A 23258-nucleotide genomic window follows, 5' to 3' on the forward strand; every position below is an offset into this window, starting at 1 on the left:
CTGGGTGGGTGGCCAGGAGGAGGAGAGGGCAGAGAGGAGAGGGAGCGACCTTGTCTTGGACTGGAAAGATTTTCGGGTGGCAAGGCTTCCTTCCTGGGAGACACATGGGAAGGCCTGTTACATCCAGAAACACTGTAATGACTGCTAATAGCAGTTATTTTGTGCTATGTGTCTGGCACCCGGATGCATGCAGATGCCACTGTAGGTAGCAGTGGTACCCGAGCCGTGACTGCAGCAGGTTCACCTATTAAAAGGCAGAAGCCAGGGCTCCACTCCCGGCCTTATGAATCTCCAGGGTTGGGCCCTCCTGGGAAACTGCTTTTGACAACGGCCCTGGGGAGTTCCTCGGATCAGGTCTTGGGAAACAGTGACTTCCTCCAAACAGTGGATGAAGCTGCTGGACACTGATATCATTCATCCTCTCGTTCACTCGCTCATTCGATGTTTATGGAAGGTCCACCGCCTGCACCGACCCAGCCGCCCCAGGCCTCCCAGGATCGCTGGCTGCGGTACCCAAGTCCGCCGCGAATTCTCCTCTCCCTGCTGCCACTGTCCTCGCTCCATCCCTCCACCTGCCATCAGCTCTTTCGCTCCTAGGCTAGGTCCCCAGCGAGCCCCGGGGCGCAGAGACCCTCCCAAGCCCCGCCCCCACCGGGGCAGCCAAGCCCACCTCCCCAGCCCGCGACTGCGCTCTGGGCCCCGCGCGCCCCGCCCCCAGCAGCAACCTGCGCGGAGGACGCTCCCGGGGGCTCCGGAGCCCGGCCCTCCGCGCCCGCTGCGCGTCCCAGCTCTTCCGCGGCGGCGAGAGGCAGAATCCCAGTTTGGGGTGTGGGCTCCAGGTGGGCCCTGGGAAGGATGAAGCAGGTAGGGCCGCGGGGATGCTGGGGACAGGAGGGTGATGGCAAGGACGCGAAGAGCCTGCAGGAGCCCTGGGGAGAAGGGGGATGGAGTGAGGCGGGCGGAGGGATGCGGGAGCCCGGCCTTGGGCCTGCGCCGGACTCCAGAGGGGCTGGAGGGTAGAGAAGGACTCGTAGTGCAGCTGAAAAGGAGAGGTCCCACAGCAGAGAGGGTTGGGGCGTGGAAGGGCCTTTCACGCGTCTTTGGTGTCCCACAGGCCCTGGTGGACGATACGGAGGACGTGTCCCTGGACTTTGGCAACGAAGAGGAGCTGGCCCTCCGGAAAGCCAAGATCAGGTATGTTGGGCCTGGCTGTTGGGCGTGCATCCCCTCAAAGCTGCAGGTTCATTCACGTGCATTTATTCATTCGAAATGTATTGAGCACCGGGTGCGTGCCAGGCACGGGGACTAGGGACTCGGCCTGGACAGATCAGGCAAGGTCTTGGGGACCCTGTGGTCTGGTGGGGAGGGCGATAACCTGGAACGGGCACACAAAGATGTTCGCAAGATAATTAGTGTGAGAAGAGTTGGGAAGGAAATGAACAGGGGGGTGAGAGTAATTGGGAGAGGCCTGTTGCCTTGGTGCAGTCAGGGAGGGCCTCCCTCGGGAGTTGTTGCACCTGAAACCTGAACACTGAGAAGCAGCAGCTGTGGGAGACTGAAGGCTGTGTTCCAAGCAGAAGCACCAGCAGGTTCAAGGGCCCCGAGGCTGTGTGGTAGGGTCAGAGAGAAGCCACTGCCGCTGGAGGGTAGTGGTGGAGGGGAGAGGGGTTGGCAGGAGGCTGGAGAGGTGGGCAAGGGCTTGAATTTTGATTTTCATCCCAGTTTCAGCTTCAGTCAACTGAGTGTTGGTTGAACACAACAGCAATGGATTCTCTCACAGTTCTGGAAGCCAGAAGTTGAAAATCGGCTTTCCTGTGCGGACACCAAGGTGTCGGCAGGACCACACTCCCTCTGGAAGTTCTAGGGGAAAGTCTGCTTCTTCCCCTTTCCAGCAGCTGGCGGCTGCTGGCGGGGGGGCCCCTTCCTCCGTCCTGGAGTCCAGCAGTGCAGCATCTGCTGGTCTCTGCTCCCTTTCACTTCACCTTGGCCTCTGGGTCAGACCTCCCTCTGCCTGCCTCGCTCAGTGTTACTTGTGATTGCAGCTAGGGCCACCTGGATACCCCACGCTACTCTCCCCATCTGAACATCCTTCGTTTAATCACACCCGCAGAGTCCCTTTTGCCAGTTATGAGAACAGTCCCAGGTTCCGGGGATTAGGACCCTGGATTGAAGGCCCTTGTCCAGCCTACCATAATGACCAATGAGGGGTTCCCATCGTGGCTTAGCGGTAACAAACCAGACTAGTATCCATGAGGACACGGCTTCGATCCCTGGCCTCGCTCAGTGGGTTAAGGATCTGGCATTGCCATGAGCTATGGTGTAGGTTGCAGACGCAGCTTGGAGCCCACATTGCTGTGGCTGTGGTGGAGGCCCGAGGCTAGGGCTCCGATTCAAGCCCTGGCCTGGGAACCTCCATGTGCCGCCGGTGCAGCCCTAAAAAAACAAAAACACACACAAACCGTAATAACCAATGATTATCTTTAAGGAAAGGCACTCTAAGAGAACTGGAATCCTAGGGACTCTTCTGCAGCATCTAAACTCATCATATGCTCAGTCTTTACGGAGCACCTCCTGTGTGCCTACCTCTGAGCTGGTGTCTGGGGACACATGGTATACAGGACAACACCCTCTGCCTCTTTGGAGTCACCTGGTCTAGAGCGGGGATGGTCAGCCTCAACATTTGGGGTCAGGTACCTCTTTGCTGTGGAGGCTGCACCTTGTAGGATCTTCGGCAGCACCCCTGGCCACCCCACATGCCCGTAGCACCCATCAGCAGTGTCCCCAGATGCTGCCAGATGTTCCCTGGGAAGCAACCTTGTTCCCAGTTGAAAACTGTAGGTGCGTGGGTGTATCCCATGGCTGGTATGAGTCAGTATTTTAAATGCTGTGATTGGCAAAAACTTGGGCACTTAGGCTGGTCAGGGGAGGAAGTGACAGCTAAGCTGAGAAGGATGAGTAGGAGTCAGCTAATAGGGCAGGGGTCCCATGCAGAGGCCTAGAGGTGAGTCCCGAGTCCAGGGAGTTGAGAGTGGTTCCCTGGGGTGTAGTCTGAGCAGCGGCTGGGGCCACACCCAGAAGGGCTTGCCAGCCACCTGTGCCTGTTCAACACTTGCTATGCGTCCAGTGTGAGGCACCGAAGTTTGGATGTGTAATTGAAATAGTGACATGTGGCTGCCACATTGGATGATGCGGTTCTAGAGGTGGGGTTTGCACAGGGCAGTGACATGGTCGGGATTGCAGGGTGGAGGGGGGATTGCAGGGGCAGAAGGAAGCAGAAGCTGGGAGCTTGGACTAAAGCGCTGGCAGGGAGATGGAGGGAAGCGGAGGGGCACAGAGGAGGCAAAATCCGCCAGCCTTGCTGATGATCAAGATGTGGTTTGTGCCGGAGTTCCTGTTGTGGCTCAACAGGATAAGAACCTGACATTATCTCTCTGAGGGTGCGGGTTTGATCTCTGGACTCCATCAGTGGGTTAAGGATCCGGCATTGCTGTGAGCTGCAGCGTAGGTCACAGATGCGGCTTGGATCCAGTGTTGTCCGTGACTGAGAAAATCCATGTGTTGCAGGTGCGGCTGTAGGAAAAAAAAAAAAAAAAAAAAGATGTGGTTTTTGAGGGTTAGTCCAGGGTGATGCCCAGGCTTCTGACCTAGTGACCCAGATGAAGGAGCCCTTAAGGGGAATAGATGTTGAGTCCAGCCAACTCATGGCTATGTGTGTGTCTGAGAGCGACTGATTGCAGAATCCTCTGGTAGATCCTCTGGTGTGCCTCATGGAGATTCTGCTCCAGCCCTGGATCTACTTAACCAGATTCACAGAGGATCGGCTGGGAAATTTACAAAGTAACATCTGGAGTTGATTCTGATGCTCAGAATATAAAGATGGCTCTAAATTCTGAGATAAATGAAGTCACCCAGATAGCAGGATGGAAAGGGGGTTCTTTTTCTTTATTGTTCTTTTCTCTTTTTTTTTTGTCTTTTTAGGGTCACACTCTTGGCATATGGAGGTTCCTAGGTTAGGGGTCAAATTGGAGCTGATGTTGCCAGCCGACACCACAGCCTCAGCCACGCCAGATCTGAGCTGCGTCTGTGACCTACACCACAGCTCACGGCAACGCCGGATCCTTAACCCATGGAGCAAGGCCAGGGATCGAACCTGCGTCCTTAGGAGTACTGGTCAGATTTGTGTCTGCTGAGCCACGATGCGAACTCTGGAAAAGGGATTCTTAACTGGGGTGTGGGGATGGGCTTCCCAGGGTCCAGGAACTTTCTGGAAACTGTTACCAAAGTTTCACATGTGTGCTACTTTAGGAAAAGGACTCAAACTTTAATGACATGATCAAATAGGTCCCTGGGTTTTAAAAGATAAGCGTCATTAGTATCAGGTGAGAATTGCTATTTGTAAATTCTCGGTTGAAATAGACTCCAGGTTGACTCTGAAGGGAAGTGAAATTATGCCTGAGGCCCTGTCATGGGGTTTGGGATATCAAGGCTAGTTCTTCCTTTACCACTTGCTGGCTTTGTGATTTTGGACAGTGTTCGCCTTGCCTTGTCGAGCCTCCGCTGACCCATCTGTAAAATGCGGGTAACCATAGTAACTTGACCTTCACCCTGTGGTTTGTTCAGTACAGGTGCTGGCTGAGCCCTGGGGATAGAGACCTTGTCCTTTCTCTCTCTCTCTCTCTTTTTTTTTTTTTTTTTTTTAGGGCCACACCTGCAGCACATGGAAGTTCCCGGCTTAGGGGTCAACTTGGAGCTGCAGCTGCCTGCCTGTAGCACAGCCACAGCAATGCCAGATCTGAACCACGTTGGCAACCTACATCACAGTTCGTGGCAAACCCGGATCCTTAACCCACTGAGCGGGGCCAGGGATCGAACACGAATCTTCACGGACGCCATGTCAGGTTCTTAATTGCTGAGCCACAGCAGGAGCTCCCCTTTCCCTTCCTGTCCCTCGTTCCAGGTCAGTGAGGCGTCGTGGTGTGGGGAAGGCACCTGGCCGAATCAGTGGAGGATGTGCTGGCATAGCACACCTGGACAGGTAGAGAAACTGTTAGGCTGCGTGTGTTTTTCCTCAGTGGGCTACGTTTTGCTTTTTTTTCTTACTTTTTTTGTTGTTGTGGGGGAAAACCCCTATAACATAAAATTTACCATTTTGCCATTTTACTTTATTTTTTGTCTTTTTGCCATTTCTTGGGCCGCTCCCGCGGCATGTGGAGGTTCCCAGGCTAGGGGTCCAATCGGAGCTGTAGCCACCAGCCTACACCACAGCCACAGCAATGCAGGGATCCAAGCCGCATTTGCAACCTACACCACAGCTCATGGCAACGCCGGATCCCTAACCCACTGACCAAGGCCAGGGATCGAACCCACAACCTCATGGTTCCTAGTCGGATTCGTTAACCACTGTGCCACGACGGGAACTCCCATTTTAACATTTTAAAGCGTACAGTTCAGTGATGCTAAATATATTCATGTTGTAAAACAGATGTTGTTTCAAAAACAGTCCAGAACGTCTTCACCTTAAAATCTGCCACCCTCTCCCCATGACACACTAACTCGCCGTTGCCCCTCCCCCCAGCCCCTGGCCCCTGTCCCTTTTCTTTCCGAATCTCTGAAATTGACACCGCATGCGAATGGATTCCGAGAGTCTTTTTGTGACCGGCCTATTTCATTTCGCATAATGTCTTTGAGGTTCATCCCTGGCGTGGGCTGTGTCAGCACTGCCTTCCTCAGAGGCTGAGTGATGTTCCATTATGTGTATGTATCACATTTTGTTTGTTCATCTATCGCTCGACACTGGGGTGGCTTCCACGTTTTAGCCCTTGTGAAGGGTGCTGCAGTGAACACGGGTGTGCAGATATCTTTTTAAGACCTTGCTTTCAGTTCTTTCTACCCAGAAGGGAAATTGCTGGGTCATAGGGTAATTCTAGTTTTGATTTTTTGAGGAACCTTTATACTATTTTCCATAGCAGTTGAAGCATTTAAGAATCCCACCAGCACTGCACAGGCTTCCAATTTCCCTACATCCTCACCAACAATTGTTACTTGTTTTTTTGCACAGTAGCTATTGCGGTGGGTTGTGTGGTGGCATCTTCTTGTGGATTTGATTGATGTTGCCCTAGGGATGAGCAATGTTGAGTGAGCATCTTTTCATGGGCATGTTCTCATTTGTATGTCATCTTTGGAGAAATGCCAATCCAAAGTTCTGTGCTATTTTTTAATCGGGTTGTTGGATTTTTTTTTTGCTCGGTGGTAGGAGTTCTTTATAGATTCTGGGTACAAAGTCCTTAGGAAATGTGTGATTTGCACGTATTTTCTCCTATTTCATAGGTTGTTTTTACACTCTGTGGACTGGGTCCTTCGATGCATACCAGTTGTAAAATTTGACATAGTTCCATTTATCTATTTTTATGTTTGTGTTTGCTTTTGGTGTCATAGTGTCTGTGAGTGTGTGTGTGTTTGTTTTTTCCTGAAATATAATTCGCATGTCATATACTCACCTTTTTTTTTTCATTTTTTTTTATTACTCAAATGAATTTATCACATCTGTAGTTGTATAATGATCATAACAATCTGATTTCACAGGATTTTCATTCCACAGCCCAAGCACATCCCCCCACCCCCCAAACTGTCTCCTCCGGAGACCGTAAATTTTTCAATGTCTGTGAGTCAGTATCTGTTCTGCAAAGAAGTTCCGTCTGTCCTTTTTTCAGATTCCACATGTCAGTGAAAGCATTGGATGTTGGTGTCTCATTGTATGGCTGACTTCACTTAGCATGATAGTTTCTAGGTCCATCCATGTTACTAAAAATGCCAGAATTTCATTCCTTTTCATGGCTGAGTAATATTCCATTGTGTATATGGACCACATCTTCTTGATCCACTCCTCTGTCGATGGACATTTAGGTTGTTTCCATGTCTTGGCTATTGTAAATAGTGCTGCAATGAACATTGGAGTACATGTGTCTTTGTGAGTCGTGGTTTTCTCTGGATAGATGCCCAGGATTGGGATTGCTGGATCAAATGGTAGTTCTATGTTTAGTTTTCTGAGGAATCTCCATACTGCTTTCCACAGTGGTAAAGCTGGAGTAGCAATACTCATATCAGACAAAATAGACTTTAAAATGAAGAATATTTTCAGGGACAAAGAAGGACATTACATAATGATCAAAGGATCAGTCCAAGAAGATGTTATAACAATTTTAAATATCTACGCACCCAACACAGGTTCACCACAATACATAAGGCAACTGCTAACAACCTTAAAAGGAGAAATCGACAATAACACAATCATAGTGGGGGACATTAACACCCCACTTACAGCAATGGACAGGTCAACCAGACAGAAAATCAATAAGGAAACACAGGCCCTGAATGAAGCATTAAACCAGATGGACTTAATAGATGTTTATAGGATATTCCATCCAAAAGCAACAGAATACACATTCTTCTCAAGTGCACATGGAACATTCTCTAAGATTGACCATATCCTGGCCTACAAGTCCAACCTCAGTAACTTTAAGAAAATTGAAATCATATCACCTTTTAAAAATATATGATGCCATGTGGTTTTTCGTGTAGTCACAAGGTTGTGCAACAGTAGTTGCAGAATTTTTTCATCACCCCAGATGGAAGCCCTGCAGCAGTCACTTCCCATTTCTCCCCTCCCCCAGCTCCTGGAAACCACCAGTCTACTTTCTGTCCCTATGAATTTGCCTACTCTAGACATTTCAGTGTGAATGGAATCACACAATATGTGGGCTTTTGTCTGGCTTCTTTCACTGAGCATCAAGTTTTCAAGGTTCATCCATGTTTCATAACCTCTTATAGCTGAACACTATTTTATTATGTGGATAGAGTACATGTTCTGTACCCTTAATGAATCGCTAGATGTTTGAGTTTCTGGTTTTTGATTCTTATGAATATGCCGCTGTCAACATATATGCACAAGTTTATGAACATATGTTTTCTTTTTAAAAAAATTTTAAAAAATTGAAGTATAGTTGATTGACAATGTTGTGTTAGTTTCAGGTATATAGCAGAGTGATTCAGTTATACATACATATGTATTTCGTTCAGATTCTTTCCCCTTATAGGTTACTACAGAATATTGAGTATAATTCCCATTCTATACAGTAGATCCCTGTTACTTATTTTATATATAATGGTATGTATGGGTTAATCCCAAATTCGTAGTTTATCCCTCTCCCACATTCCCCTTCAGTAAACATAAGTTTGTTTTCTATGTCTGTGGGTATATTTCTGTTTTGTATATAACTTTATTTGTATCATTTTTTTAGATTCCACACATGTGATATCATATGATATTTGTCTTTCCCTGGCTTACTTCACTTACTACGATAATCTCTAGATCCATCTAGAATCATGCTGCAGATGGCATGATTTCATTCTTTTTTATGACTGAGTAATATTCCATTGTTTATTTATACCCCATCTTCTTATCGATTCATCTGTCAATGAACCTTTTTTCCTTTTTCTTTTAAAAAAGTTTTTTATTGTAGTTGATTTACAATGTTCTGTAAATTTCCACTGTACAACAACTGACCCAGTCATATATATATATATATATATACACACACACACATATATACACATTCTTTTTCTCATATTATCCTCTATCATGTTCCATCAAAAGTGACTAGGTATGATTCCTTGTGCCGTATAGCAAGATCTCATTGCTTATCCACTCCAGATGCAGTAGTTTGCATCTACTAACCCCAGACTCCCAGCTCATCCCACTCCCTCCTTCTCCCTCTTGGCAACCACAAGTCTGTTCTCCATGTCTATGAGGTTATTGTTTTTTCTGTAGATAGGTTCATTTGTGCCATATATTAGATTCCAAATATAAGTGATATCATGTGGCATTTGTCTATCTCTTTCTGGCTTACTTAGTTTGAGTCTCTGGTTCCATCCATGCTGCTGCAAATAGCATTATTTTGTTCTTTTTTATGGCTGAGTAGTATTCCATTGTGTACCACATCTTCCATTCATCTGTCAATAGACATTTAAGTTATTTCCATGTCTTGGCTGTTGTGAATAGTGCTGCAACGAACATAAAAGTGCATGTATCTTTTGAATGAAAGTTTTGTCCAGATATAGGCATATTCTGTTCCACTGGTCTGATGACTGTTTGTGTGGTACCAGTACCACACTTGATGACTGTAGCTTTGTAATATTGTCTCAAGTCTGGGAGAGTTACGCCTCCTGCTTGGTTTTTGTTCCTCAGGATTGCTTTGGCAATTCTGGGTCTTTTATGATTCCATATAAATTTTGGGGTTGTTTGTTCTAGTTCTGTGAAAAATGTCATGAGTAATTTGATAGGGATCACAGTGAATCTGTAGATTGCTTTGGGTAGTATGGCCATTTTAACTATATTAATTCTTCTAATCCATGAACATGGAATGTCTTTCCATTTCTTTGACTCCTCTTTAATTTTAATGTTTTATAGTTCTCAGCATGTCAGTCTTTCACCTCCTTGTCTGTCAGTGGACACTAAGTTGCTTCCATGTCTTGGCTCTTGTATAAATAGTGCTGCTGTGAACACTGGGGTGCAGGTATGTTTTTCAATTATGGTTTTCTCTAGATTTATGCCTAGGAGTGGGATCATATAATAATTCTTTTCAGCTTTTTAAGGAACCTCCATACTGTTCTCCATAGTGGCTGCACCAATTTACATTCCCACCAACGGTGTGGGAGGGTTCCTTTTTCTCCACACCCTCTCCTGCATTTAGTATTTGTAGACTTTTTGAGGATGGTCATTCTGACCAGTGTGAGGTGATACCTGTGAATGTGTTTTCAGTTCCAGGCCGCCAACAGGCAGATATGACACTGTCATAGGAGACCCAGGTCAGTCCTAGGCTGGCATGTTAACCCTTCACTCACAGTGGCCTTGAACAAGTCAGGGTGCCTTCAGATCCTCTTTTTTCTCATCTGTTAAATGGGCATGATGTTGGCACCATCATAGGGCTGTGTGAAGAGGACTAAATTAGGTGGTAAATGTATGTAACGAGTCCAGTGGGACCCCTGACACCTTGGATGGTCTTCCTAAATGGTATCTTGTATCCCAACAGAAGTGTGACTTCGGGAGTTCCTGTTGTGGCTCAGTGGGTTAAGAACCCAACTAGTATTCATAAGGATGCAGATGTTGATCCTCAACTCAGTGGGTTAAGGATCCAGCATTAACATGAGCTGTGGTGTAGGTCACAGATGCAGCTAGGATCCGGCGTGGCTGTGGCTGTGGCACAGGCTGGCGGCTACAGCTCCAATTTGTCCCCTAGTCTGGGAACGTCCATATGCTGCAGGTACCACCCTAAAAAGCAAAAAAGAAAAAAAAAGATAAGCATGACCTGGGTGTCCCAACTCTATGGGCGGGGCTGCAGGGGAGGAGGCAGGTCCTCAGTGGCAACAGGATGTCACGCTGGGGTTGTCCTTGGATCTGGAGACTGGCCCTCGTGTAGAAAGTTATGTTTATGCTTTCAAGGCACTGTCTTCACAAAATTCACTGGGACGCAAATGTTGGGCTTCCAGCAGATCCCCACCCAAAGGAGAAGGATGTCCTCTCGCCTGAGGCAGAGCTGCTGGTCTCAGCTGTCAGGGCTGGTTTGTTGGCAGCTTTGGCCGGTAGTCCGTGGTTGGTCCTCGTCCAGCCCAATGGGAACTGAACTGAGGAGAATGCCGCCCCCTGGCCTCAGGTGCCACAGGGACTCTCAGGTCAGGGGGGCCGGGTCCCAAGGCAGAAAGCACCTGGTGTCAAAACTACCCCTGCCAGTCCCCAGCGAGCCCATCAGTTAGGATAAGGTTTTGTCTTCCATCGTCCATCTCTCCTCCCATCTTCAATATAAAAACTCTTCCTCAAAAAGAGCTGCTTTGTAGACAAAGTTGGATTGAAGGAAAAATCATAGCTCACACTTTCTGAGCACTTAACCTCCGCAGGCACCGTTCTGAGTGCTTTACTAATGAAATTCTTTTAAGCTGTATCACAAACCCATGAAGTTGATAACTCTGGCTTTTATCAAGTTCAAGATTAAATTGAGGGAAAGAATTGAGGGGTTGGCCTGATGTCACACAGCGATTACGTTGCAGGGTGGGGACCGGACCCCTATGATCTGGCTCCAGAGTCCCATCTTATGTTACGCTGTGCTTGGGGGGGGACAGCTCTGCTCTGGGGACAGCATTCTTGGGCCCTCCTTGGGGGAGGACTTATATTTTCCTTGCGTGGATGAGAGCGTGGCATTGCCCCCCGCTCTTTGGAACAGGCTTTTGCAACCCTTGGCACTGTTGATACTTGGGGCTGGATGATTCTTGTTGGGCCCGTCCTGTGCATGGTAGGCTTTTAGCAGCACCCCTGGACTCTGCCTACTAGGTGCTGGTAACACTGCCCTCGCCCCCAGTGTAGAAACAACCCAAAATGACTCCATGAGTTCCCTGGTGGCCTAGCGGGTTAAGGAACCGGTGTGTCACTGCTGTAGCTCGGGATCGATCCCTGGCCTGGAAACTTCTGCATGCAGCAGGCGTGGCCAAAAAAAACCCGACTCCAGATGTTGTCAACTGATGTCCTCCAGGGATTGAAAACCCCCACTTAGACTCTACTCTTGCTTTTCTCTGGGGTTTAGAATTGGACAAATTCAATTTGCATTTGAGGGAATTTAAAGCATTCCTGAGAATTCTGTGTTTGACCTTGACCCAAGTGAAGCTGGCGGGGCTGGTGGGGAGGAAGGGGTGGAGGCAGGAGATGGCGCAGATGTGCCTTGGTGGCCGTCCATCCACTATTCCCAGAAATCAACACGGGCCCGTCTCTAAGTGCCCCCCCCCACATCATGCTGCAACACACAGATGAGAAGAATTGGGGGTTTTCGTTGTTGTCATTCTAGGAAATCTGTTTGCCTCCAGTCATGAGGACCCCTCGCCCAGCCCCCTGTCCTGGTAACGCTGGGCAACACATTAGACTCCCCCCTCCCCACTCTAACATCTATTTTTAAAATATAGAAATAATGACACATAAGCAGGTCTCACCAAGGGCTGATTGTTTAAGGAAGGTTCATGATTACCAAGGAAAATCACCCGCAGAATCAAGGAACTAGACCAATTTCAGTTCTCTTTGATCCGGGGCACGGATTGCATGTTATGAGATTAACCCCTCACGTCTCCAGCTGCTTTCCTTCCCCTTCTTTATATTTCTTGTTAACACGAACTTGACTGCAGAAGCAGGGCCCAGTCTCCAAAGGGAGATTCCTTCTGAACTATGGTTCACCCAGTTGGGGCGGGCATTCGGGACCCGAAAGGGACGGTGGTCAGGCTCCGTGATGTTCATCCGATGTTGGGCAGCAGCTTGACTCTGTGCATCTAGAGTATTTAATTTGCTCATTATTCATTTATTCCAGGGTATTGACATTTCTTTAAATTTTTTTTTTTTTTGGTCTTTTTAGGGCTGCACCCACGGCATATGGAGGTTCCCAGGCTAGGGGTCGAATCAGAGTACAGCTTCCAGCCTACACCAAACCATAGCCACGCAGGATCTGAGCTGTGTCTGTGACCTACAGCACAGCTCACAGCCATGCCAGATCCTTAACCCACTGAGCGAGGCCGGAGATCGAACCTGCATCCTCATGGATACTAGTTGGATTCATTTCTGCTGCGCCACGATGGGAACTCCTTGACTTTTTTTTTTTTTTTTTTTTTTTTTTTTTAAATGTGTGATTTAACTTTCAAAGAAAAAGGTTAAGGGACACAGTTAATATGAAAAGCTCTGCTGAAAGTAGGAATTATGTTCATTGCCAAACATTCTCTGTCCATTATATGCTGTTGACATTTGAGGCTGGACAAGGGCTGTCCTGGGCGCTGTAGGGTGTTTGAGAGCGCCCCTGACCTCCATCCATTAGATGCCAGTAGCAGCCCGCTCGTCGTGACATGAGTTCCCATCAGGGCTCAGCGGTAACAAACCCGACTCGTAATCATGAGGACACAGGTTTGATCCCTGGCCTCGCTCAGTGGGTTAAGGATGTGGCTGGCGTTGCTGTGAGCTATGGTGTAGGTCAAAAACATGGCTTGGATCTGGTGTGGCTGTGGCTGTGGCCGGCAGCTACAGCTTGGATTCAACCCCTAGCCTGGGAACCTCCATGTGCCGTGGGTGTGGCCCTAATAAGACCAAAAAAAAAAAAGTTTCCAGGTGTTGATGGGGGAGGGGGGCCCCCAAATCACTTCCCATTTGAGAACCACTGATTGATTCTTTTACTCGCTCATTTGTTCATTAAATCAGCAGAAACTTTCAAGGGCCTTTGTGTGCCAAACACTGTTCTAAGGGCCACAGAGAATACTGGACAGGCCTGGGCCCTGCTGTCATGGAGCTGACATTTTAACTGGGGAGAGAGAGTGAACATTTAACCAAATACCTAAATGATGTAACATCAGCAAGTGGTACGTGCTGTGGAAAAGGAGTCCAGGGCCATGAGGCCCCTTTAGATCCTGGAGGGCTCAGGAGAGGCCTGAGGAGGTGCCTTTGGATCGAGAGACAGTTGTGGAGGAGGAGCCAGGCATGGGGAGATCCACAGAAGAGACTCCTGGCAGGGGAAACACCAAGTGCAAAGGCCCTGGGGTGGGAGCATGGTCTGGGGATTGCTGAGAACCAGGCCAGGGTGTGTGGAAAGTGGGGGAGTGGGAGGAGGAGACAGTGGGGTAGAACGTGGGGGCTTTGACAGTCATGATGAGAGGCTGGAGTTTTGTCTGCTTTGATGGGCAGTCTTTGGAGAGATTGGAGCAGCAGGGAGGTGTGATCCCACGGACCTTCCAGAAAGCTGCCCGTGACTGCCATGGGGCCCATAGGTCAAGCAGGGAGATCTGTGGAGGGGCCAGGGTGAAAGATGCTGGCAGCCTGGACTGGCCGAACTCCAGGGACACCCACGGGAGGTCGGCTCAAACAGAGCTTTGTCCGCGTTCTGCCAGCTGCTGGGACTTCTGATCAGACGGAGACGGTGGACGGCAGTGAGGCCCAGATGCAAGCTCTCAGCTTCATCAGCATCCCCAGGGACCTCCACACGCAGCGGGTCAAAACCTCTCCATCCGTGAAGACGCTGAGTCAGTGGGTGTGGAGAGGGGCACGAAAGGCTCCTGCCATGTGGTTCTGCTCTGCCGCGAGCGACTGGGCGTAGTTTTCTCGGTTGTCCATTTCTGGATTAAGTAGTGAGGGTGCACGCTGCGGGGGTGTGTGTGTGTGTGTTTGTGTGTGTCCATCCATGTGTGTCCGTTCATCTTCATTAGAGTGGGGGGTAGGTGTTGACACAGCCGCATATTCTGGCAAGTGATCTGCTGCTCTATCCTTAGTAAAGACCAGCTCAGTAAATCCGGGTTGAAATCCTTGGGGAAAGGCCCGGGGCTGGCCCTGCACCAGCCCTGAAGATGTTCCCTTCAGAGGCTCAGCCTTGGGTGTTCAACGGGCAATTACTCCTCACTCATTACAGGAATAAAGAGGCTTCCAGAATGACTCAGAAATGGCCGCAAATGGAGTTCATAGATCCTTATGTCTTTCTGGCATTATCATACTGATGGAGCTTCCCCCTCTCCCTCCCCCCTCGGCACTGTAAAATACTTTCAAAATTGCAAAGAGTCAGCCGACTGACTCCAGTTCCCAGACAGACACACTCTCTTAAGCCGGGGAGGTTTTTTTTTTCTTTTTTTCTTTCTTTTTTTTTGCCACCCCTGGAGCATGCAGAAGTTCCTGGGCCAGGGTTCGAACCCATACTGCAGCTGTTACGAGAACCACAGCAGTGACAACACCAGGTCCTTAACCCACCGAGCCACCAGGAAACTCCAGGGGGCATTTTATATGAATGTGAATTTTCATCGAAAAATTGGAACAGGCGTTCTCTTGTGGTGCAGTGGGTTAAGCATCTAGCACAGTCATTGTAGTGGCCTAGGTTCAATCCCTGGCCTGGGAACTTCCATAGGCCACAGGCACTCCAAATCCAAAATTAAAAATAATAAAATTGGGACAGAGCACTTTGGAAATCTGACTTGCTGAGAGTAGATGAGCCACAGAGACAGAAGGCAGACTGATGGTTGCCAGGGGCTGTGAGGAAGAAAAAATGGGGAGAAACTGCCCAGTTGGCCTGGGGTTTTACTCTGGAATGATGGAGCTGTTTTGGAACAGCCGTGTCAAGTACTCAGTGCCACTGAATTGTTCACTTTAAAGTGGTTAATTTTATGTGATGTGAATTTCACCTCGATACATTTTTGGTTGTATTATTTTCATTTTTTAATACTTTAGACTTTTTTTTTTTTTTGGAACAGTTTTAGCTTCCCAGCAAAGTTAAGAGCAAGTTACAGAGATGTCTCATAATCCCGCCCACCCTCCCCGCACAAGGGGCCTCCCCGCCATCCACATTCCTCTCCCAGATCAAACCGTCTGTGCAACTGATGAACCTCTGAGGACACATCAGAATCACTGCAAGTCCATCACTGAGGACTAGGGTTCGCTCTTCCTTTGGTCCGTTCTCTGTTCAAAGGTGATGACATGTGCCCGTCATTTCAGTATCCAACAGAATAGTTTCACCACCTCCCAAAAACCCATTGGCTCCATCCTAACCCCTGATCTTTTTACTGCTTCCATAGTTTGGTGTTTCCTAGAATGTTGTGTGGTTGGAATCAGACAAGAGAGAGCCTCTTCAGACGGGCTTCTTTCACTTAGATGCAATTAAATCTTTTTAAAAATCTGCATCGCTGACATGTGTATCTGTTAGATTTGAAAGGGTGGTCCTGCCCCTTCTGGGTGAACCCAGCTCCCACCCAACCAGCTGATTTATTTGACCAGCACAACTTAGCAAGTACCTGAGTTTGCAGCCCCTCGTCGCCCCCCTCAACAGTAGGGAGGAAACTTAACTCCAATGATAGCATGTCTACTATACTTTCCAGGGGTGCAGGCGGCTTTGAGTTGTTATTCCTAATGCTATGGTTTTCTCCCTAAACCTCTTGAAGCTGCTGCCAGATGATTGAGGGGTCTGCTCATTCCCAGGCCTTTTATATGCTTTGTTCTCTGCTTCCTAAATTTGCCCTTTGGATCTTAAAATATTTTTTTTAGGGCCTCACCTGTGGCCTATGGAGGTTCCCAGGCTAGGGGTCCAGTCCAAGCTGCAGCTGCTGGCCTACACCACAGCCACAGCCACGCCAGATCTGAGCTGCATCTGCGACCTACACCACAGCTCACACCAACGCCAGATCCTGAACCCGCTGAGTGAGGCCAGGGATTGAACCTGTGTCCTCATGGATATTCGTCAGGTTCGTTAACTGCTGAGCCATGACAGGAACTCCAGATCTTAAAAAGAAAAAATTCATTTATTTTTATTTAAGTTTTATTGATATATGGTTAATTTACAAAGTTGCGATCCTTTGTGCTGTACCACAAAGTGACCCAGTCACACACATACACACGCATCCATCCTCTCTCAGGGTCTTTTCTCACAGTTCTCTGTGTTAGACAGCAGGTCCCCGCTGGCCGGTCATCCACAGACCTCAGTGCACCTGTGCCAGTGCCAAACCCCAGGCCATCCCTCCCCACCCACCACCTGTCCCCTTTGGTACGTTTTTCAAAGTCTGTTTCTGTTCTGCCACAAAGTTCATTTGTATCCTTTTTTTTTTTTTTAAAGATTTCACATATAGATGATTCATTTATTTTTAATTGAGGTATAATTCGTACACCATAGTCTTTACCCCTGTAAAGGCTACAATTCTGTGGCTTTTAGAATGTTCCAGAGTTTTTGCCATCATCATGGCTCCCTAATCCCAGAGCATTGTTGTGGCTCTCAAAAGACGCCCCATGACCTTTAGATCTTCCTCCTTGTCACGGCTATGTCTGGACCAGGTGCCCCTCCTCTCAGCCCCCTGCTGCCCCCGTGTCCACCCAGCCTCATGCCAGCTGTTGGGTCTCCCTCTCAGCCTTGGTAAAATGTCAATGGAAGCCAAGAGCCTTGCGGAGACCCTGACCTGGCACGGGCTCTCTAACTAAAGCATTAGCAGCTGGAACAGCAGGGGGTGGCCGGGGGGACCCTGCACTGTTTTCCACGCTGGTTGGACAGTGGCCGTGCCACTTGAGATGTTGAATCATTGCGCGTGGCTCTGCTCACCCCATTCATGACACTCTTCAGACTGAGTTGAAACCGCCCGTTTGCTTCGTTGCTTCCACCCCGCCCCCAGACCGGTGCCAACCGTGAGGGCAGGACTTGGTCTGTTTGGTTCTCTGTACGTTGCTTGCATCTGGCACGGTGCTTGATAGATAGTAGGTGCTCAATGAATGTGGCCTCGTCTCTTTAAGCCCAATTTCTCAAACTCCCTTCCTTACGGCTTAAACAATTTTGAAAATCAATCAAAGGCATCTCTGTGTGGATTATGAACCTGATTTTATGTCGGTGGACAGTTTAAACTGCAGTCTCCATTTTAGCAATAGTTGTCATTCTGAGTATCAAATTAACCTGTAAACAATAAACACACAAGCATGGCAATTACAAAACTCACCGCTTTCAGCGCAATGGGGGCGTTTTAGTGGTTGATGAAACTTCATATGAAAGTAAAATGCAGTAACAAAATGTGTTAAATGGGAAAATAATATCTGGAAGCGATGTCTTTAGAAGTTCTTTTAAATCTTTTTACTTTGAATTAATTTCAGACTCGCAGGGATGTAGCCTGGATAGTGCCAAGAACTGAGCCATGCCCTTGACTTTGATTCACCTTGCGGAGTGTTTTTGTCTTCTGAAGTGTTTAAGAGAAAGATGCACAGGAGTTCCCTGGTTGTCCAGTAGTTAAGGATCCAGCAACTTCTTTTTCCCAGCTCAAGATCCAGTCAGGATCCTTCACTGCATTTAGTTATTCTTTTTCTTTTTTTAAAAAAAAGCTATATCTGCGGCAGGTGGAAGTTTGGCCAGGGGTCACATTGGAGCTGCAGCTGCAGGCCTATGCCACAGCCACTGCAACACTGGATCTGAGCCACATCTGTGACCTACATCACAGCTTGTGGCGACACTGGATCCTTAACCCACTGAGCGAGGCCAGGGATCAAACCTGCATCCTCACAGAGACAATGTCGGGTCCTTAACCCACTGAGCCATAGCGGGAACTCCGCGTTTAGTTATTCGTGAACTGTCCTCAGCCTTTTTCTGTCTTGCGTAATGTGGACAGTTTTGAAGAGCAAAGGCCAGCTATTTTGAGCACTGTATCTGAACTTGAGTCTGTGTGATGTTACTCATGATTGGACCCAGGTCATAATTGTTGGCTGAAGTGCTGCGGAAATGATGTGTTCTAAAAGGACTTTTTTTCTGAGCTCTGTCACTACTAAAGGTGGCCCACATGTGGCTCTTTTTTCCCCCTCCACCAGCTCTGACCTGCACCCTGGCCCCCAGGCTTTGGTCTTTGCTTCTCTTTGCCACTCAGAGAACCCAGAACTTCGTAGTCTTGAGGCAGAAACCAGTCAGACTGGATCTGGAGCCTTTTTTTGTCGCCAGAAAGCACAGATATTTTTTTAAAGCATCACGGGCTGTTACACAGAAGAAAGAAGCCAGTTTAATGAGGCGCCCACAGGCCAGGCTGTGGGGGTGATTCAGTATCTGCTGAATGAATTAATAGGATTTTGCATGGTTCTTCTCTTAGATAACCTGTAAGGCTCTTGTTTCTAAGATGCCATCATTTGAAGATACAGTGGTTCAGTGGTAGCTCTTGGGGATGGGGAATAAACGCCGTATTAATCCTGGCGTTCAGGAATGGATGCAGCCTGCTTCCAGACACACTAAAATGCTCAAAAAGAAAAATGCAGGGAAAGGAGTTCCCATTGTGGCTCAGCAGGTTAAGAAGGTCTCAGGTTCGATCTCTGACTCCACTCTCTGGGTTGAGGATCCGGTGTTGCCACAAGGTGCAGTGTAGGTTGCAGATGCGGCTTGGATCTGGCATGGCCGTGGCTGTGGAGTAGACTGGCAACTGCAGCTCCACTTCAGCCCCTAGCCCGGGAACCTCCATAGGCCACCGGTTTAGTGGTTAAAAAATAATAATAGTAATGCGGGGAAAGACAGGTTTGTTTTGCACGTGAGGAAACCAAAGCTCCCAAGATCCAGTTAACAGACCCAAGCTCACAGAAGAGCCAGTATTTGAAGCCTTCAGATCCTGCCCACATTCTGGCAGAATCTAATAGATGAGGCCCATGAAGGAGTGAATTCTACATTTTACTGCCAGTGCAAAAAACAACAACCAAGAAAGCATCCCACTCAGAGTGAGGGAAAGATGGACAAAAATATAGTCTCTCTCACCTCCTGCAACCTGCCCGAGGCCCCGCCTGCTCTAAGCACCTTCCTGCTGTCTGACTTCTGCTCCAGCCTTCCAGAAAATCAAGTCCTTGGCCTCTCTGCTTTTTCCTCTTCCTCAGTTGATAATTTGGAGTCTCCTTTTACAAGAGGTGACTATAGGAGTTCCCGTCATGGCTCAGTGGTAACAAACCTGACTAGTATTCATGAGGATGCAGGTTCCATCCCTGACCTCACTCAATGGATTAAGGATCCAGTGTTGCCATGAGCTGTGGTGTAGGTCCTGAACTTGGTTTGGATTCTGTGCTGCTGTGGCTGTATTGTAGGCTGGCAGCTATAGCTCCTATTGGACCCCTAGCCTGGGAAATTCCATATGCTGCAGGTGCAGCCCTAAAAACCAAAAAAAAAAAAAAAAAAAAAAAAAAAAAAAAAAGTGCAGCCGTCTTCATGGCCTCCCACCCTCAGCTGTCTTCAGGTGTAAGACTAAGACCCTTCATTTTAACCCCTGGATTCTTGGAGGAACCTGACTCTCTTTGTCCTTCCTGCCCTTTAAAACCACCTGACACAACATTACATGGGTTATAGAGAGCTAAGACTCTTCAGCGTTGAAGCCTGTACTTGTTAGCCGTTGCTGCGTAACAAAATTACTCCAAACTTAGTGGCTTCAGACGACAAGCATTTATGATCTCGCACTGTGCCTGAAGGTCAGGAAACTGGGGGCAGCTTAGCTGGGTGGCTCTGGCTCAGGCTGTCATGAGGTTGCCGTGATATGAAGGCTCGACTGGGGTGGAAGGAGGTGCTTCCCAGAGGGCTCCCTCCCGTGGCTGCTGGCTGGAGGCCTCAGTTCCTTGCCATGTGGATTTCGCCATAGGGTCCCTCCCAACAAGGCAGTTGGCCTCGCCCAGGGAGAGAGCAGGAGAATGACCAAGACCAAAGGCACAGCATCTTTTATGATCTAATCTCAGAAGTGATACAGAGTTACGTCTAATGTATCCTCTCAGTCATGCAGACCAGCCCTGATGGTTCATTGTGGGAGGGGGACTGTTGAAGGCTGATAAATACAGGAGGTCGGGATCATGGGGCCCATTTCAGAGGCTGGTTGCTTACAGGGCCCAGCCCAAAGAAGGAACAAATGCATGTGTGTCTGCAGAGTGCCCAGGCCCTGATATTACATAGATGTGATTATTCTCACTTTACAGGTGAGAAAAGGCCCAGAAGGGTTGAGTCACTTGTCTGAGGTCACACAGTAAATAACAGAATGAGACTTTGAAAGGCAGTCATCCTGCTTCCTTAAAAATTCTAGGGGTTCCTTCTGTGGCACAGCTGATTCCGGATCTGCTGTTGCTGCAGCTATGGCATAGTTCACAGCTGTGGCTCAGACTCAATCCCTGGCCCAGGGACTTCCATATGCCCCAGGTGCAGCCTAAAAAAAAAGAACTCCAGATGTCTACCAAATACAATAATCTAATGAACCCCATGTGGCCATCACACAGCTTAGGAAATTATCAACTCCTAATATTCTTGCATTTACACCCTGCCTCTAACCCCTACCCCCACTATTTTGACACAAACCCTACATCACATCTCTCCAAACATAAATATTTTGATAGGTTATCTCTAAAAGACAAGACCTTGTTTTTGAAAGCAAGACCACATCGATCTTTTCTCCCTTTGAAATAATGAACAGTTCCCGTGATATTTCGGTCCAGTGTCCGGATGTCCTCGACCATTTCATAACTTGAGGATTTGTTGGAACGGCAACCGAAGGACTTCCATGTTGCAGTTGATGGCTGGATTTCTCAGGTCCCTTCTCACCTGTAGACGTCCTAGGCCTTCCCTTTCTCGCTCTCACTTTTCCCCTTTGCAATGGATTTGCTCTGTAGAGCTTCTCCTGGGCTGGAAATTGATGATCGCAGCCCTGACATGCTCTGTAAGTTTGCCTTTGTTCCCTATGTTTCTTGTAAACCAGAGGCTTGATGCGATTCAGGTATGATTTGGGGACACAGCTGACTTAAGAGGCGGGGGTGAGTTCTTGCCGGGGGGCTCCCGATGCCGGGTTGTCCTTAGCTGCTGCCTCTGTATGCATGGGGGCTGCGGCGCGGTGGCATTCTGATGCTGTCATTCCATTTTCATTTGCGAGCTGCTGTCATCCAGAAAGAGACAGGCTCCCTCTTCAAATATTTAGTTATCGCAAGATATGCTTTACAGCAAAAAGGCATAATAAACGCTTGATATTTGCCCTTCATTTTCCTGTTTTCAGGCCATGGGTTCGTTCCCCAGTGTCCCCCATAAGTGACCATGGAGGGTTTTGCTGCAGTATCACGTGACCCGTGGATTAAGACATTCACATTGCTGTTCAAGTTGTCCCATCTTTGGCCAGTGGGGCCCTCTGCCCTTTGGCCTCTGCGTCTTTTGACTTGGCTCTCGTATATCTTTGACAGCTTCCTTGTGACCTGGGGTCTTCTAGCATCCCAGCCTCCTTGTTTGCATTTCTCATCTGGGCGTGGAGTTGCCGTTTCTCCAAGGAGCCCTGGCTCCTTTGGAGAATGGAGTTTAGAAGCCACAGGCTGGTGCAGCTCTCTGGCCCTGTGGCCTGGAAGTATATATCAGGCAGGGCTCAGAGCATCTCTTAGTGGATGTATTTGGTGGGGGGGGGCACTGTCGTCACCAAGCACATGTTGCTTTCAGTTGATTTGTGGTTCATCAGCGCCGCTCACCTGTGGGGGCAGCCGTGAAACTCTGGGCTGAGCTTTGGGTGGAACTTTCTGTGCTGGTGCTGATTCTGCCACTTCGAGCAGCTGCTGGCCCGTAGGCACCTCCGTACAAACCAGAAAAGGCTTGGCCCTTCCGCAGGCGGACAGTCCCTCCAGGGTGAGCAGCTGGACAGTGGAGCATGTGCCTGAACCCAGCAGCACATCACCTGAGTGAGGTCGTCTTTGCTCAGACCCCCGGGGCGGTTCACTTCGCCTCCCTGATCATCCGACTCCTCGTCTGCAGAATGGCTCTCTGCCTGTTTCCAACCTCGCCTATTTTCTTTGGGGTCATTTGTCCCAAGGCGGGTGTTGTGGGTTGGCTTGGATCCTCCCCAACGAGGTGTTTGCAAGTCCCAAACCCCAGTACCTCAAACCGCAACCTCATTCAGAAACAGAGTCTTTGCAGATGCAATTAGTTTAGATGAGGTCCTCCGAGCGGGCCCCTAGTACTATAGGACAGGTGTCCTTATGAGGGATGGCCAGGTGGACTTCCTGTTGTGGCCCAGTGGGTTAAGAACCTGACATGGTCTCTGTGAGGAGGCAGGTTTGATCCCTGGCCTCGCTCAGGGGGTTAAGGACCTGGCCTCCCTCTGAGCTGCAGTATAGGTTGCAGAGGCAGCTCGGATCTGATGTGGCAGTGGTGTAGGCTGCAGCTGCAGCTCGGATTTGACCCCTAGCCTGGGAACTTCCATATGCCGCAGGTCTGGCCATTAAATAAACAACAGATGGCCATGTGCTGACACAGGCAGAGGCTGGAGCGATGCGCACAGAAGCCAGGGAGCACCAAGGGTACCGACTGCTGTCAGAGGGTAGGAGAAGGCTTGGGATGGATTTGACTTCGGAAGGAACCAACCCTGCAGACACTGGGATTTCGGGGTTTTAATTTGTCCAGTTGGCAGTGCCTTGTTACAGCGGCCCTGGGAAACCAATACACGGCACTGCTTCCTCTGGTCCCTGCTGCTCCGAGGGTGGTCCCTGGACCAGCGGCATCAGCATCACCTGGGTGCTCACTGAAATGCAGATTGTCGGGCTGCCCCCAGACTTCCTGGAGCAGAATCCTCATTTAACGGGAGGCCCAGCTGGTTCGTCTGTGGTGAAGGACTGCGCTCGGCGATAGTTGGGGAGCAGAGGGACAAGCCCCCAGCGCAGAGGCACTGTCATTTCTGATAACAGCTGGTACTTTTGAACTGCCCCTGCCCAGCAGGCAGCATCCTAA

At 48.8% G+C, this 23258-nt stretch overlaps 1 protein-coding gene across 3 annotated transcripts in view; it reads left to right on the plus strand.

Moving 5' to 3' along the window:
- TVP23A (trans-golgi network vesicle protein 23 homolog A) overlaps window positions 684-23258 on the plus strand; it is a 43118-nt gene continuing 20543 nt past the window's right edge. For 2 of the 3 annotated variants that reach the window (XM_005662136.3, XM_021086635.1), the window contains exons 1-2: window positions 687-864; window positions 1115-1194. In XM_005662136.3, the coding sequence (XP_005662193.1) occupies window positions 856-864; window positions 1115-1194 (89 nt within the window). In that variant the 5' untranslated portion in view covers window positions 687-855. Of the gene's footprint in view, window positions 865-1114; window positions 1195-23258 lie in introns of all 3 variants that reach the window. The other variant, XM_013995650.2, reaches the window with a different exon arrangement.

This window comes from Sus scrofa, chromosome 3 (assembly GCF_000003025.6).
Source record: "Sus scrofa isolate TJ Tabasco breed Duroc chromosome 3, Sscrofa11.1, whole genome shotgun sequence".
NCBI lineage: Eukaryota > Metazoa > Chordata > Mammalia > Artiodactyla > Suidae > Sus > Sus scrofa.